This window comes from Mesoplodon bidens (assembly GCF_964165515.1).
Source record: "Mesoplodon bidens genome assembly, chromosome: 5".
Lineage (NCBI taxonomy): Eukaryota > Metazoa > Chordata > Mammalia > Artiodactyla > Ziphiidae > Mesoplodon > Mesoplodon bidens.
In genome coordinates, this window is record NC_138161.1 from 141,657,069 (window position 1) to 141,672,561 (window position 15,493).

A 15,493-nucleotide genomic window follows, 5' to 3' on the forward strand; every position below is an offset into this window, starting at 1 on the left:
ACCAGGTGATCCAAGTTAAAACAAATATCTGGGGGAAGACAGGTGGGGCGGCGCACAGCCCTGGGAACCCAGCTGACAGAGGAGACTGCATTTCCCAACTTGCTGGATGTGTCCGTGGCACAAAGACACTGGTGGCTGCCATCAGGGGACTGCTTGTGGTTAGTGGCCTTTCCCTTTTCCCTCCTGCCATCTCCTGTCCAGCCGACCTTCTTAGGGGATAGGCAGCTCCTGGTTTTAAAGCCCATCCAGATCCCTCCTTCCCACAGAGCCCCTCCTCTTTAGCTCAATTCCTGTGGAACCACGTTAGGTTTTATACAATATAATTAGTAGGCTGAAGACATTCTGAATAAGGAAATAAGGCTTAACACCACCAAGAAAGCTTTTAAAATTTATGAGAGAACCAGGTGAATCTTCATACCCTCCACCCCCAAGAGAAAGTGCTAACTGCCTAATGCTTTCTTTCAGCCTCTGAGAAAAATAAAAGAAATAGAAGGAAAGCGTGCTGGGCCAAGACCCAAAGGACTTGGGCTGTAGACTGCCCTTTCCTGTTGTCAGGCTGTGTGACTTTGGAGAAATCACTTTACCCCTCTGATCTTTCTTCATTTTCCTCCGTGGTGAAGTGAGCACTTTAGATCAGTGTTTCTCCAAGTGTGTGACTTGAGACAGTATGATTGTAACAGGGGAAATTTTTAATTTCAGTTAATCTTACTAAAAAAACTACCACAAAAAAACCCTCAAGATTCATGTGATTATTGTGTAGGATGAGACCAAAGTGAAAGAGTGAATCAAATGAAAGAAAAATCTAAAGTTACTAAAATTATAGATGGATGTGACCAACATTGTGAAGGTGAGAATAGAAAGGAGCCAGCCTTGACCATCTGCCCTTTACCAAGGGCAGAGACCAAGACTGGCAGGCAGCCTCCTCCTCTTTCATGGCTCTTTTTGGTATCCCCTCTGCTCTGCCCTCCCAGCTTCTATCAGGGATTTCTGTCCACGTTATTGAGAAACCTTCCCCACACACCCAGTCACTGGTCTGCAGTCCTTAGGTCCCAAACCGTAATTTGCATAAGTGACCATGTCAACCAGAGCACTTCACAAATAAAAGTCTTAGTAAGGGGCTTCCCTGGTGGCGCAGTGGTTGAGAGTCCGCCTGCCAATGCAGGGGACGCGGGTTCATGCCCCGGTCCGGGAAGATCCCACATGCTGCGGAGCGGCTGGGCCCGTGAGCCATGGCCGCTGAGCCTGCGCGTCCAGAGCCTGTGCCCCGCAACGGGAGAGGCCACAACGGTGAGAGGCCCGTGTACCGCAGAAAGAAGGAAAAAAAAAAAAGTCTTAGTAAGGCGAATAGCATTTCAAATCTCCTTTTAATTTTTTATAAAATTATCACATCTTGCCCACAGGTTTCCGCCCTTCAGCTCTCCAAGGACTCCCTCCTTTGGCTTCATACATTCATTTGTTTAATATGACTTGTTAGAAATCATCTGTATGACAACCAGGGAGGCGATTCTAATACTAGAAAAGCCGGGGGGGGGTGGGGGGGGGATGAACAGACATATATACACTATTATGTATAAAATAGATAACTAATGAGAACCTACTGTATAACACAGGGAACTCTACTCAATTCTCTGTGGTGACCTAAATGGGAAGGAAATCTAAAAAAGAGGGGATATATGTATACGTATATCTGATTCACTTTGCTGTACAGCAGAAACTAACACAACATTGTAAAGCAACTATATTCCCAATAAAAATTAATTAAAAAAGAAATAAATAAGGGACTTCCCTGGCGGTCCAGGTGTTAAGACTTTGCCTTCCAGTGCAGGGGGTGCGGGTTCGATTCCTGGTCAGGGAGCTCAGATCCCACATGCTTTGTGGCCAAAAAACCAAGGCATAAAACAGAAGCAATGTTGTAACAAATTCAATAAAGACTTTATAAAAAAAGATAAATAAGTACTAGGGATGTAATGTACAACATAATACATATAATTATCACTGCTGTACATTATGTATGAAAGTTAAGAAAGTAAATCCTGAGTTCTTATCACAAGGAATAAAACCTTTCTTTTCTATTTCTTTAATGTTGTATCATTATGAGATGTTGGCTGTTTAACAGACCTATTGTGATAATCATTAAAAAAAATAAAACTAGAGAAGGAAGGGGTAAATAAGCATGTTTCTGAGCAGTTCTGTAACGTTGTGTCCAAAGGAGGGACTGGGCAACTAAGAGGCTTTGGAATGGCTCCATATTGCCTTAAACAGAAATATTATGATAAGTGACTTTTTGTTTATGGCATGCTTTGATCTTCCTACGAAGATGTGACAAATGCAAACTATTCTTAGCAAGGAAAGGCAAAACCATTTGGTATACCACAATTGATATGCAAGAGCTCAGTACAGGATGAACAAACAAAAAACAGTGTTCCCACCTTCAGGCAAAGACACAGAGGCTGGGCAGATGGAAAGAATCTGGCTGAGGAATTCAGGGGCCCGAGAAGGGTAACCAACACACTATATCTTCACTTGCTAAGCTCCCTGGCACAGGAGGGCCCTCCGATGTGAACATCATGAAATGAGTCTAGAAGGGACTGGGGACTCGACTGGTGGGCTCTGCAGGAAACCTGCCTGAGCCTATGCCCCTCCAAATCTGTGATGATTCGGGATTAGCTTGGTGATGTGCTGGTCCCTGGCTGTGTGTGTGTTGGCAAAACTTAGAAGCAGCTCGTGAGACTTGGGCCAACAAAGCTGAAGCAGTGTGAGCTCAGCCAGTAAGAGGGCTCCATGCATGGTGACAGGAGATACTGATTCATTTCAATTCTGCATATTCTTCTCATCCACCTGAGAAAGGGAAAGCTTTGCAGCTCCTTCACCCTACCCCAAAACTCTACATTTTCTCCTCTTCCTTGGTCTCATCCTCAGCTATGAATTCCATGGGTTATCAGCAGCCCTCTTTAACCACCTCCAGTGAGCCCTTGATTATAGACAGTAGTGGGCAGACAGTGAGCATTGGTATAGCAGTTTCATTGTGAGAGTCATAAGCCCTTGGGTGAGTTACTGAATGTCTCTGAGCCTCAGTTTCCTCCTGCGAGAAGCAGGGGTAATAGCAGTACCTACCTCCTGGTGCTTTAGGGAGAATTTAACAACATGGAGTGTCTAAGACACCTCACGTGCATCTTTGCACAGAGCGCTTAATTAACATCCATCTAATAAACGACTGTGGTTCTCTCTTATTGAGTACAGAGTACATCTCCCCAGGGAAGATGAAGACAGAGCTTCAGAGTCCTGGAAAGAAATACAATCAATTAAAACATATCCCTAAAACACATTTTACTGAAAGAGAAAAAATAATCTCTTTTCATTCACTAGCTGAGATGGTACCTACACACTCGACAATGTTGGCTTTTCTCTCAATCACTGATTTCAAGAGATAAAAATCTCACCCACTTGAATCCAGTGGACTGTCTTACCCACCAATCCAGGCACAGTCAATGCCCCTTGGAGTAAAACACAACTTTTGTGACTTCTTTTTCTGCATCTAAGCCAGAGAATTCAGTAAATGAATGGTCTGAGGCTTGGTGCTCAGACTTTGGCATCCATGCCAGGCAACAGCTCCACTGGACTCTGGGAGTCTTCCAGGCTTGTCTGATCATACTCCACGGTTTGTGTCTTTCAGTACCATGGAGTTCTCCTAGTAAGACAGTCAGAACTTTTGATGCTCTCCCCCATCACTGAGGGAAAGAGTATACAAGTGAATTGATACCATCAGTAGGGGACCAAAGCCCCATTATTAGGACTTTCATGATTCATTGGCAGTGGCCTGGCACTCCCTCCATCATTCCTTTCCCACCCCGTTTTACTGACAGTGGTGTGGAACCTTCACATAAGGGCTCTGGGAACGTTCAGGAAACTAAGGAATTTGAACCATAGGGGTTGACAAATACATTCATGAATCAAGGTCTTTCCCCCCTTATTAACTAAGGAATGCTGTTTTGACATCTAACTGAAACTCAGAGGATGGCCAGAAGATAGAAATTAATACAAATCCCTTTTGGTCTCAATGTAAAGAATTTTGTTTTTTTCTTTCTGAATTTATCCTACTTTTGAGCCCTCCCCAAATAAGAAGAGTGAAATCAAAATGGTAATTTCCTTTTTGGGAATAGTTTGTCATGAATCAAATTTACCTGTTTTCCTCCAGATTGTCTCGTAAGGGGGTGAGGGCTCCTTCTCTCAGTGGGTTTGATGACTCAGATGCACATCACATTGCACAATGGTGGACAGTGGAGATAATCTAATTTCTGTTCCCATTAAAAGAAAAAAAGGAAGGCAAGAATAAAATGTCGCTCTAGAATGTCCTCTGAGAGTTGGCACGGGAGAGAAGGAGGCTGCCCCCAAAGAGGCAGGCAGTCTTGGTGTGCCATGGGAGATCCAGAAGAGGCCACCTGCAGAAGGATGGGGCTAAGACAGAGAGCGAATTGCAGGCATGGCTTCATATTTGCTGATGTATTTCTCTTCCTAAAATAAGAAATCCAAAGCCACTTCCATGATCCCTCATTTTGCCTGTTTATTATAAAATGTGTTTTCAAGAAATGTCGGAGCAACTTCAACCACCTGCAAAGGGAGCAAAGGTTGTTAATTTGACAGCAGATTAACCTCCTATCTGATGCCAACCCTCTCTACCTAACAAGTTGGCTGCGAAGGCTGCTACAGTGAGTTGTGTGATACACTTTGAATTTCACCAGGCCAGTGGTAACAAGGCAGGTCTGAACACCAGGTGACAGCTGAAGATGCCACAGCATCAGATAGGGAGTCATTTGTATTTACACCTTGTTTGTGCTCACTTTAACTCAGTGTGTAACTTATTTATACACATATGGAAATGGCTGATTGTAAACCCAGAATATATTTGGACAGAGAAGAGTTCAGCTTACCTGTTCTACAGATGACTTCAACTTTTTCTTGTCAATTTCCTTCTCAAAGAGAATTCAAAGCAAATGGAACCTTCTTATTAGGTATAAGTATCACAAACAGTCCAGAGAACCCAGGATGTAAAAGACAATGGTAAGGAGACCATTTTAAATGTCTTAAAGGTGTCGTCTCATCCAGCTGACTTAGAAGCACTCACTTCAAATGAGTCTATGGAGTTTGAGGTGAGAAATATAGACAAAACCTATCATCTTCTGGCCAGGCTGTTACTCCTTTTGTCACATATTCAGTTTATCTGATTAAAAATTAGATGGGAAAGTCAATGCATTACCACAGCATAAGGATGCGGCACTGGGAAGAAACCAACATTGTGAAAAATGATGCTGATAATTTATGAAGACCTGGGAAGGAAATTTCTGATCTGACACAGCAATGTTCACATTTTAAAAAGGAAAACGAAACATGAGCAGGAGGAGGAAGGGGAGGAGAATGAATGCGAAAGGAAAAGAAAAGAAAAAGAATGGAAGAATTAGTCTTCCGTGTAGAGGAACTTCCTCCTGTGGGAATGCATTTACTGCTTTTCTTAGCTGTGAAAACCATCATCAGATGTTGACGGTTGGTCTTGTCCTTGCTTAGGTCTGTAGAGCTCCAGTCTTCCATTTGGGAGACATTAAAACAGGGGGTGTGGGACTTCCCTGGTGGCGCAGTGGTTAAGAATCTGCCTGCCAAGGCAGGGGACACGGGTTCGAGCCCTGGTCCAGGAAGATCCCACATGCCGCGGAGCAACTGAGCCCGTGAGCCACAACTACTGAGCCTGTCTGTGCTCTAGAGACCATGAGCCACAACTACTGAAGCCTGTGTGCCTAGAGCCCATGGTCTGCACCAAGAGAAGCCACCGCAGTGAGAAGCCCGTGCACAGCAACAAAGACACAGCACAGCCAAAAAATAATAAATAAATCAATACATTTTAAAAACAGAAGCAAAAACAGGGGGTGATACTATATTACCCCTTTATTTGGGTGAAAAGTGTCTGTCATCATCTTTTATTTCAAGAAAAGTAAAACCTGTTCTTAAGTAATCTTCTCCTCCACTTGGAAGCCCCCAAATAACAGCACCTTTCATTTCTTTCTTGATATATGCAAATTTTGCTACACAATTATTTAGACATGGCAACTTTTAACACAAGAGTGGATGCTGCTCATACCTTGATGAAGCAGGAAATCCTCAGGGAAGTGTGAACTTGTTCATACCCATAGTAGCTCTTTCAATAAAACAATGCATTACTGACCCAACATCTGACTCTACGTAAGGATTCATCCTTTGGTACATTTCTATGTCATGTAAAGGTTTTCAACTGGTAAATGTCTTTCTATTGCATGCATATGTTATGGAAAAATAATTGCATACCCTCTGCATACAGTCTTTCAGGCTCAAACTGCAGCAAGCATGAAAGGTGACTATGGTTAAAATTTTGCCCTGAAATCATAACGTTAAATTGTCAGCGATATTTAAAAACAACAACAACAAAACCTTCTCCCTTTACCTATCTTTGCCTACTTCATCTCGCTCTCACATTATTTTAAAGAAGGGAAACTTCATTGCATATTCTAGCAAAGTATATTGGTGGGGGAAGATTTAACGGAGCCAGAGAAAATGTGCAAGGAGTGAGAAAGTGAATTGATGGATGGATGGTTAAATGAATATAAATGAACTGACACCTTTACAGGAAAATAACATTTCTTTTCTTTTTTTATTCTATAGATCAGTGGGTTTTGTATCTGTAATTCTTTCATATCAGCAAAGAGGAAATAAACTCTCATGTAAATCATTTCCCCCCATCTGGAGCATATTAAAACCATGCCTTTTTTTTTTTCTTTTAAGCAGACTCTTTTTTCCCTATTTGCTTATCAGTTCATCCACCATTACATTTTAAATGAAATTGCGAGACCCTTGTCCCTCCCCCAAATTTCAGCCTGATGTAGGAAGGTGGGAAGCAGACTTTTCTTGCTTTAGAATAGTGACCTAGATTCAATTACAGATAGACTCAGAAGAGAGAAGTGACACCTCACAATTTTCTTAGAAGTCTTGAAAAAATTAGAAATCCCAAAACAATACTTAATGGAAAAGAATCTGTTTACTTCCCCCATTCTACCGGCTTAACTTTTTCTCTGCCTTAATTGCATTGCTTTGGTCCATTTAATTGTTTCTGGTGTAACATCACAATAGGTTTCCCCTGGGATATTTAGAATCATAAAAACGGGCATTTCAAGGAAATTTCTGAATTTGGTTTTTGAGAGTGGGTGTCTACATATGGGGTGTGTGTAATCCTGCAAACTGGACACAAAAAGATGAAAAATAATCGTATTAAAGGTATACTTTTTCCTTATGTTCTTAAAAAAAAGCAAACAAATTACATTATAAAAGCACACTTCTTATAATTGCATTGCGGACAAAGCACTGAACGGGGGAAAAAGTCAGGGGCATATATGTTTTACTGTTTCCCCAATTACTGTGAAAAAAAATGTGGTCAAAGAAATAGAAAGAGGGGAGAATCCTGTGATTGTGCTTATTGACTTTTATCACTAAATTAAGCATATAAATGACCTGAACGGGTGGCTTGGTATATTAAATTAAAAAAAGAAGAACAATGATTCTCTCTTCCTTTTCCCTCCCTCTCTGATCTCAGCCTGAAAGGAGTCTCGGAGAGATAAGAAAGATGGGATTCGGTAGCGCTGCTCTGGTCCGTCCTGCTTCTCCCGGGGCAGGGAGGCAATTGCCTTCCACGTAGGATTTCCGTTCCGGGTTCACAAGAAGCGGTCACAAGCCGGGGCACATTCTCCGCCACCTCCACCGTCCCCCCACCCCCAAACAAACACAGAAGCCAAAATTGGCTGTCCCAAGAACAATGCGGTGGGGAACTTTTGCGGTGCGTGAGCGCAAGGCAGGCGGCTGTGGGCGGGCGTGGATACCTCCACCCCCGCCGCGGGGTTGGAGACGCCCAGCGTAGGAAGAGGGCAGAAGTGAGCTCGCGTCTACGCGGGTATCCACAATGAAAAAGCTGCAAACTGTGCAGAAGTCCGGGGTTGAGGTGCAGAAAACAGAGCAGGGGTGTCGCTTGGCTTCTCAAACACCTCGCATGGATGAGTTTTCCTCGAGAGATTATTTCAGATCCTGGAAATAGGGCTCCGCTGGGCGCTGGCCGCGGCATTGGGGATATGGGTGCACGCCCGGCCCTGCAAAAAGGGTCCCCCTGGTCGCGCAGAGGAGCGCAGCAGGCTCCGTGCCCCGGGGGAGCCGGCGGAGGATTGTTTCATTTCAAAGTGAAAATCTGCAGGCTTTGGGAAACGATATTCAAAAAAGTATATAATCTCCATATGCCGCTCAATGGAGGATCCTCATAATTTACAGCGGCAGATAAGGCTAGAGGGTGTAATAAAAAATCTGAAGCCCTCCCCTCCCCCTCGCCGCCTCCCCGGAATTGCACCTTGGGCAGCGGAGCAGAATCCGGAATGTGAACTTCTCCCGACATATGTTTCCCGCAGATAAGTAAACAATCTGGACGTGAAATGGAAATGGTAATTAATGCAGTAATGCTGTTACACCTCGAGTGTGCAAATCCCATTGACTCGCCGCGTCACGGGGGGTGCCGGGCGAACGGGGACTAGAGGCGTGTGCCTCGGCCACCGGCTCCCTCCCTCTCCTCTCTCCTCCCTCGGTCCCCGGGCCGGGCGCCGGGAGAGCCCGCGGGGGTTTGGCCCGGCGGCAGGAAGTAGGGAGCCGCTAAACGGCTCTCGGGACTCAAGGCTCTCCGCCCTCTGCCAGCTAGGGGGATGCGCCGTGCCACCTCTCCCGCGGCACCCAGCGCGCGCCTCATACCCACCTCCCTTCCTTCTCACCGCCTCTCTAGCGCCCACAGAACCTCGGGACTCCGAGGTGCGGCCGGGCCCTGAAGCACCCCGGAGAGGCAGGGAGCGACAGGCGGTGCCTGGAGGCCGAAGGAGGACCTGCGCCCTAGTGCGGTGTATCGTCCCGCACGCATCCGTCGGGACTAGTGTTGCGTCTGCTCCCAGCTCCAAGGCCGAGTGCGGCCCGGCCGACACTCGAGAGTTTTCTAAAGTCCCTTCCGCGCCTGCCCCGAAGGCAGGGATCCCGAATGAGTTGCTTCTTTTCCCAACCCAAGAGTGAAAAAGTTTGGAAACGGCCACTGACTGCCAGAGTAGCGCAGCTCCTTCACTTTGCAGCAAAGAGGAAACCCGTGGACTCCTTTCGGTCTCTATCCGGCCAAGGCACCCGCTCCCTTCCCCAACTCGGAGCAAACTCTTCGGGCATTTGGGGGGTCGGAGAGGATACCCAGAGCAGAGATTCGAGCGAAGAGGAGGGAGAACCTAGGGAGGTTGCCCCAGAACGTCCGGGGCCCGGGGCCCTTCCCGCTTCCCGAGAGCACAGGTCCCACACCCGGGCCCCGGGGACAGACCAGGAGTCCACGGGAGATGGATCCCCTGGACGCAGGGCCGGGGGCTGGACGAGGAGGGGCTGCCGAAAGCACCCTCTTTTCTACTTCAGTCCCCTCCCAGTGCCAGGGCGGACGCTATCAAGCTTCGGGCTCCAAGCGCGCACAGAGCTTGGGTTAGGACGGCGGCGACCACTAGTCTCTGGTTCGGTGTGGAGGGCCTAGGATTTCTAGCGGCCCACACCCGCCCCCAACTTTATTATTTCTTAATTACTCTGTAGCGGCCCTGAGCCAGCGCTTCTGGTTCCAGCACAAGGCTCATCCCAGTAGCTCCAAGAAAGAAAGCAGCCCAAGTAGCGCTCCGGCACCTGGGTCTGCGAGGTCTCCGAGGCCAGGGCCGGGCCAGAGGCTAGGAGCGCGCGCCCCTCGGCCGAGGCGGGGAGCACCCGCCCCGGCATCTCCTGAACCCCAATCTAATGGGCCCCTTCTGCCTCTGTCTGTGTTCCTCTCTAACACTCATACACAGGTACAATGCGCTCAGTGAATAAAGATGCGTTCTCAACACGAATCTCGTGAGTTACATGATATTCAAATTCAAATGACTTGAAATTCATTGTCCGCTTGAACAATGGTGACAAGGCCTGAGCTGGGGAAGAGCCGAAAAAATGAGCCGAGTCCTCAAGGGCAGTCCTTGGCGCCACGGCTAGCCAAGTGTCCCCGGCCCTGGCAGTCTCAGATCTCTCCAGAGAAGCTGCCCGTGCTGGAGAGGTTTCCCTAGATGGTGTGATGCAATGAAAGTCCTCTAGGCCCCACCCTGTCTGAAATATCACCCCGTTTTAGATGACTGGAGAGATTCCTGGAGGTTACCTAGATCCTGTTTTAAAATGCAAATGTTAAGGCAGGGGGTGCTCAGAAGTCAGCCACTCACACTTCAGTCTGATTTACTCTAAGTAGCTGGTCTTTCCCATCAGTGAAGTCAGCAGTTCTAAGGAAATTGATATTTAAATGAGAAAACTAGGAAACTGGAAGGGAATCAAAGGTGTTTGGAGTCGGATCCAAAACTGGGGAAGCGCAAGGAAGGCTGCAGAGGCTCTGCAGGAGAGGCCAGGAGCGGAAGGGGCCAACGATCCCGCATCTCCCAGAAGAATGTGGCCAGTGTGCCCTTCAGCCAAACGGCTGCCAAGGTTTAAGAAAGAAAACCTAAAATCCAAACTGCCCCTGCCGTGCCAGCGCCACTCGCTGCCATCCCGAGCAGCCTGTTGGCCAAGTCTCCTTGGTCCTAGGAAACACCCAGTGGAGGAAAGGCGGGGGTGAGCGCGGCTTGCATTTGGGTCAATTTTTTTTTTTTTTTTTTTTTTTGGTTGTTGTTCCCTGGAAGCAATCGCACCCGCCGGCGAGAGGTCGGGGCCGGCCCTGGAGCCCCTGCTCGAGGGAGGCCCAGGTTGAGGGCAGGAGATGTCCCGGACTCCCGGGCCGAGGGACGCGCGCCAAGCGCAGAGAGATCCACGGAGTCGCCTCCTGCAGGGTCTCGGGCGCCCCGCACGCCGAGGGAGCTCGCTTTCTCCCGACCACGCAGTCTGGCCAAAGGAACTCTTGGTTGCTCTTTGCTGCGCGTCGCGCGTCGGGGAGAAGCATCTCTCCTCGACTCCGGGCGGGCGGGGCGCTGTTCTCCCTACAGGTTTGCTTTAATGATTTTCTTGAAAGAAAGAGACAGTTGTGAGCAAACAGGTTTGACAGGGACTGCTCCCCACCGCCCCCCCCCAACCCCAGGGGATTTCTTTTTGTCTGCGCCTGACTTCAAAGTCGTAATCGGCCCCTGTCAGCGGCGTGACGGGGAGGATTTGGGCTGTTTGTTGGGGCGAGTCCCGGCTGCGCACCTCGGCGGAGGCTCTGCGGCCCGCGGGGCGCGGGAGGCAGGGCTCAGGCAGGTCCCTGCGGGGGCCGAAGCTGGGGCCAGGCCTAAGGAGCGCAGACAGCTGCACAAGCCCGACTGCCAGGGACGGAGAAGAGGTGTGATTGGCAGAAGCTGCCCGAGCTAGGTCTGCGGCTTTAAGTCCGGGACCTGCGCTGGGCCCTCTTTTCCTTGCTGGCTGGAAAGAAGTCTCAGTGACCCCGCCGCGGCGCCCCGGCGCCTCCCAGCCACGGCGCACCCCAGTTTCCTGGAGCTCCGTTCCGAGTCCCCAGGGCCGGGCTCAATCTGGAACCCTGGTTTCAGTTTTCCAACTGCCGCCGCCCGAACGCTTCCATACTCGGTGCCCCTTCCCAGCCTAACCCCGCCTGGAAGTCGGCTGGGCGCCCGGGTGGGGCCGTGCGCGGGGTTCCTCCTCGGTCTGGGGCCCTCTGTGTACCCAGGGCGCTGGTGCGCCGGGCTCTGCGGGGAGACACCCAGACCCCTGTAAGCTTCGTCTTAGGAAATGTTAAGGGACACTGAGCTATGAGGGAGATCAGAGCGGTTGACAGGACTGTCAGCCGGGGTTATATCAGACAGCGAAACCGCGAAGCCTCCACCCTGGGCCTCCTGGGCTTCCTAGGGGGCGGGAGGAGGGGCTTTCCCTAAGCGCTCTGAGCCCCCAGACAGGACGACCACCAGAGGCAAGTCACTTCCTAATTGTTTCGATTTGTAAGAGGGTTTTGTGATGCTAAGTAAGCGTTGCGCAGCCCTCCCGGCCTCCCCCCACGAGTCCCCCAGCCCGCCTTTGTTTACCTTCGCCTGATCGCTCATTTATTTATCTATCTATTATTTATAGGCGTCCTCTCCTATTCAGCGCCCGTGTATGTTAATTGTGTTATACCATTTAATTCTAACATCGGTCTCCAAAGAGCTCTTAATGAGAAAAGCATATACAACACGGATCACTTTGCTATTCAGCTCAGCCAGATGGACAACTGCTAACTTTTATTTTTTTTAATAATGAAAATCCCCCTTTGACAAAGGGGCTCAGATGAATAGGCTCCAAATAACACCTCAAACACTTCTAATTGTTTTGAGGACAATATGCTAATCCGTGGTTTTCGGCTTTGGTGTCTGTTGACCACGTTTCCGTGCACTTGCGGCCACCGACTCCTTTGGAAATGGCAGAGGCGAGCGCACAAATCCCTCAACAGCAGCAGAAAGCAGACGAGCCGCTCGGCTGCCGCCACCCCCACCCAGCACCGTATCAAAGCCAGTGAGAAAGGCACCCGACCTACGGAAAAACACGCGTGAGCACGGCTGTGGCGGTGAGAGTGGCGCGGGGCGGGGGGAGACAAGCAATGGGGGGCACCCTTCGATTTTGAGAACAAGTTCCAAAGAGTTGTCCTGAAAGCAATCAAAAGGTCCTTTCTCCCCATGAAAGCCAGAGCAATCTCCAAGCCAACATTCAACCACCAGGGATAAGAAAAAGGCTCTTTTCCTTGTTGGGTAAACACAAAGGGCTACGAGTTATTTAATTTTTATAATGTTTTAAGAAACTCCTTGTAGGAGCCGTGTCACCATCGCCTTCATTTTCCCTTTGCACCTGCAGGGTCTTTTAGTAAAAAGTCTCCCACCATCCGGAGCGGGGACCTACAGCATTTCTTAGACTTTTATTTTTTAACTTAGAAACCAGTATCAAGCCCCCAATCCCCCGCAGACCCAGCAACAGCGTTTTCAAACACCTTGTTAAGAAAATATATCCATTCCACTGCTCTTCCCCCAGCATTGAACTTAAACACCCACCGCAGTTGCTCTGCGGGCAACTGCTTCCCTGTAGACTCGGCGCTTCTTTCCGTTCCTTTGGAGTTTGGTTAAAAAAAAGAAAATGCACTCAGGTCTCAGAAGTCTGGGTCGGCCTTTGTCTTAGTTCAATCGCTTCTCGAAGTGGTCTGACCACTTTGTGAAAAACTCAAGGAAGCAGTGATGTCCCAGGAATGGATACCTTTGTCTGGCCTCTAAAGGCAAAAAGTGGATCCCGAGGGGGCAATCGGGACAAACCCTAGACTCTGGGGCCCTCTGCACCTGGCCCACGGGACACCAGGCTCGGCCCCATGCAGGCCAGCCGCCAGCCGCCACTGCTGGAGTCACTCTATGTACACTCAGCCTCCCAGAGACCCCGGCCCCCGTGGACCTGGCCTCTCGACTTCAGATTTTATGCACATCAAAGGTTACTTTTTGCAATGACAGATTGTCTTTATTCAAAACGTCTTTGTTCAACAAATGAACAGAGTAAGGAGGTGAAATCCTTCTAGGTACATTTCCAAGACATTGTCAAAACATTTATGACCATTTAGGATGTTTTTATTCTTTTAATTTTTGTTCACTTTCTACTTCCTGACTTCATAACCTGACACTCTGTCTAAAAGTAAACTTAGGTCTCTAGGAGCACTGCTTTATACAAAGTAAATAACCATGTGGGTCCTTTTGTTTTACCTTTAAAGAAGCAAACACTATCATAGCATGATTTTAAATAGAAATGTTTCCCTTTCTGTGGTTTTAAACTTTTAAGCCTTTTCCCCCACACATGAAGAGCAAATGGCACCTAGTTGTGTCTGATGGCAAAACACAGAGACACAGCTAACTCTTTCTTCAGGGTGCAAAAGAAAAAAAATGCATATTCTAGATATAATACCAGGATCTGGGATTTCTGGAGTCCAAAGCCCATCAGAGGAAAGAGAAGGGGACATAAATAAAGCAAAACTGCCTACTTTTTTGTCCAAAGGGGGTACAGTCGGAGGTTTGTTTTGGGACAGTCGGGGTAGGGGCAGCTGTAGAGCTGTCATAACCGTTCGCAAGTTTCTGGCACCTGTCTGCGCCTTGGGTCCGGGAGGATGCCCCTACCATCCCCGTGGAAGAGAGAGAGGCAGAGTCTGGGGTAGGGTAGGGGCTGGCAGCAGGACTGACCCCTAGGCATCTGCAGGCCCCGGACAGGCGCAGCGGACGGGGTGCAGACCCCGATTCCAGGCTGCCCTCCAGGTCTGGTAGGCCGGGTTGGGGGTTACATGGCCGTGGCGTGGGCTGACGAATAAGGGTCTATGCCAGTCTTGGTCATGCCCGGGAAGAGGATGTAGGCGACGGGGGGCTGCAGGGTGGAGGCAGACCAGGCGGTACAGTTACAGGGCACCACGTAGCCCGGGTTGGTGGGGGACGGGTGCGTGTGCGTGTGCTGGCTGGGACAGCTGAGGCTGCCGAAAGCGCCGTTCTGGTAGCCCAGGGTGGACGCGTAGGGCAGCGCGCCGGTGGCCAAGGTGTGGGGCACTTCACCCATCTTCTGGATGGCGCTCGAGCTAAACTGCGCGGGGTCCAGCAGGGAGTAGGGCGCCGAGGCGGGCGGCAAGAAGGCCCGGGCTTTCTCGGGCGCGCTCAGGAGGCCGTCGGAGGCCCCCACGGGCAGGCCGGCCGCCTTGAGCGGGTCCGTGTCGCCCAGGTAGGGCAGGGGGAAGACATACCTGTCCTTCTTGAGCAGGTTCTTGGGCTTGCGCCGCGGCCGGTACTTGTAGTCAGGGTGCTCCTTCATGTGCTGGGCGCGTAGCCTCTTGGCCTCGTCAATGTACGGCCGCTTCTCTGCCTCGGACAGAAGCTTCCATTCGGCGCCTAGGCGTTTGCTGATCTCTGAGTTGTGCATCTTGGGGTTTTCCTGGGCCATCTTGCGCCGCTGGCCTCGGGACCATACCATGAAGGCGTTCATGGGTCGCTTGATGTGGTCTGAAGGTTTGGACATGGTCAGGGAGGCTAGGCGGTGGGGGTGGGCAGTGCGGGGGCTCTGCAGGCGAGCCTGGACGCGGTTGTCGGTCTGCCTGTCTGTCCGTCCTGAGCCGGGGCTCTGCGCTCCCCTCGCCTCCGCACCGCAGAGGGGAAGCCAGAGAGAAGCGCTCACCCCGCAAAGTTCAGCTGATCATGCCAGTCTCGGCACCTAGGCAGGCCCCGGGGGGCGAGCGGGGCCGGGAAGGGCGGGGGGAGGAGAGGGAGGCCGGCCGGGGGGTTGCCGGCACCAGAGGCTGGGGCCCAAGTACCGGAGTCTCTGGGATTGAGTGGCCAGGTAATTTGCTGGCGAGGGCAGGAAGCTCCTCCTTCTTCCCCTCTCCACCTTCGCCTTCTCTGGTTCTCTTCTCTCCAGTGTCTACGGCCGTGGCTCCCTCCCCCCGCGCCTGTGGCTTTCCCGGAGC

General features: G+C 49.9%; 1 protein-coding gene across 1 annotated transcript; it reads right to left on the minus strand.

The window, feature by feature from the left end:
- Positions 1 to 14,325: 14,325 nt before the first annotated feature.
- Positions 14,326 to 15,048, minus strand: SOX14 (SRY-box transcription factor 14; the record flags this gene model as incomplete). Its single annotated transcript, XM_081234915.1, has 1 exon — positions 14,326 to 15,048. The coding sequence occupies one exon, from the start codon at positions 15,046 to 15,048 to the stop codon at positions 14,326 to 14,328; it is 723 nt and encodes a 240-aa protein (XP_081091041.1).
- Positions 15,049 to 15,493: the final 445 nt, after the last annotated feature.